At 42.2% G+C, this 1,570-nt stretch overlaps 1 protein-coding gene across 1 annotated transcript in view; it reads right to left on the reverse strand.

Moving 5' to 3' along the window:
* LOC118327384 (beta-1,3-N-acetylglucosaminyltransferase lunatic fringe-like) overlaps nt 1-291 on the reverse strand; it is a gene marked incomplete in the record, with an annotated part of 9,345 nt that extends 9,054 nt beyond the window's left edge. The window contains 1 exon segment of the mRNA XM_035660719.1: nt 1-291. Within this exon segment, the coding sequence (XP_035516612.1) occupies nt 1-157 (157 nt within the window).
* Between the last annotated feature and the right edge of the window lie 1,279 nt (nt 292-1,570).

Consider the following 1,570-nt stretch of genomic DNA (forward strand, 5'->3'; position numbering starts at 1 on the left):
CTGCAGCTGGAGGCTCCACCGGGTCGCCGCTGCCCGGGTGCCCGACGGTGACGACCAGCATCCCGGTCACAAGCAGACAGGTGACCGCGGCGGCAGCAGCGCGGGGTCCTGCTGCTGGGCTGAAGGTGGTTATTGATCCGCCGGCGGGTTTCCACATTGTGACAGTGTGGAGGGTTTTACAGCTGCATTCATGGACTGAGGGAAGTCTCAGAAAGTTTTTACAACATCTCCACGGAGCAGACACAAGTTTCAGCCGCCTAGTTTAGTCTCCTTCAGTGGTTAACCTTCCACTGTGCCACTGGCTGCTTTAGCGCACTGTGAACTTATAAACTCCACCAGTGGGCCGGACGGTGCCTCGTTGAACCAATGGCCGGTTTGAGCGCTCGGTGTGGGCGGGGTTAACCAGAAAAAGAGGCGGCGAGGCCACTGGATGAACATCCACATGGCAGTAGACCTCTGGAAAACATGCAAACTAGTTTTACTGTCTGTATATATATAGCAGTTTATAAAACAGAAGCTTTATAGGGTTTTACAGCAAAATGAAAGGGGGAAAAAGGAGACAGTAAGACAATATATAAAACAAAGATAATTTAAGAAGCTGCAGAGGCCGTAACTGAACACATACATGCATACTCTCATGCTTATAAGCTAAAAGTAAAAGTTAAAAATCAAGATTTGTCAGATTGTCTTCTGTTTTCACCTTTAATATGTAAGATGCACTGAAAACTAATTTCCTGGGTGTAAACATGTAACCTATGTAGCCTATATGTAGGCTACATATATATATATAACTGTATTGTATTGGTTTGTTTAATTTTACTTATCATTTTCTATGGTATTCTATACATTTAATTATCTTAGGATTTGGATTTTATTGATGGGTGAACAATTAAAGTAAAAAATAAAATAAAAATGTTAGTGTTTCTTGGCCTCTTGTACTTGATGAACACCATTCTTCCACAATAAATCTCCTCATTTGGTGTTCGGATTATGGTGCTGGAGAGTAGTTTCTAACATCTGGGCCCACATTCTTTCATAGGACATTGAAAGCCACGGTTCACATCATTTTCATACTTATTAAACTTCACTCAGTGAGCCCTCACACCCTGTATGGAAGCAGCATTTGCTATGTTTATCAACTCATTTATTGTTGTTATTTTATGATTTGTCTGTATCTGTGTGTAATTTGGTATGTTGGTATTATAAAGGCATCATTTTGAATGAGAGGGAGTCAACAGCATAGAAAACTATGATTCTTAAAGCATACACAGTGGTTATATTAGTCTATACTTCACTGCTACTGATGCACTCACAACCTTAATGATACTAGGATGATAAAATATGACTGAGATTGCAGGTTTTTAATGTAATATGTCAGATAATTCAGCACATTACAGATGTCTGGAGTTGCTGAAGATGAGAGCAGCAGTTTTCCTCGCTGGAAAGCAACGTGACTGCAGTTCCTCTGTGTGGAAGCCTGGCGGGTTATTCTCCAAGTGGACAGATGTTGAAGACGACCGTGACATCGGAGTGTGTGTACTGCTGCCAACTGCACACACGCACACACACA

Source organism: Morone saxatilis, unplaced genomic scaffold, assembly GCF_004916995.1.
Source record: "Morone saxatilis isolate NCDOM2014 unplaced genomic scaffold, NCSU_SB_2.0 Contig17, whole genome shotgun sequence".
Classification (NCBI taxonomy): Eukaryota; Metazoa; Chordata; class Actinopteri; family Moronidae; genus Morone; species Morone saxatilis.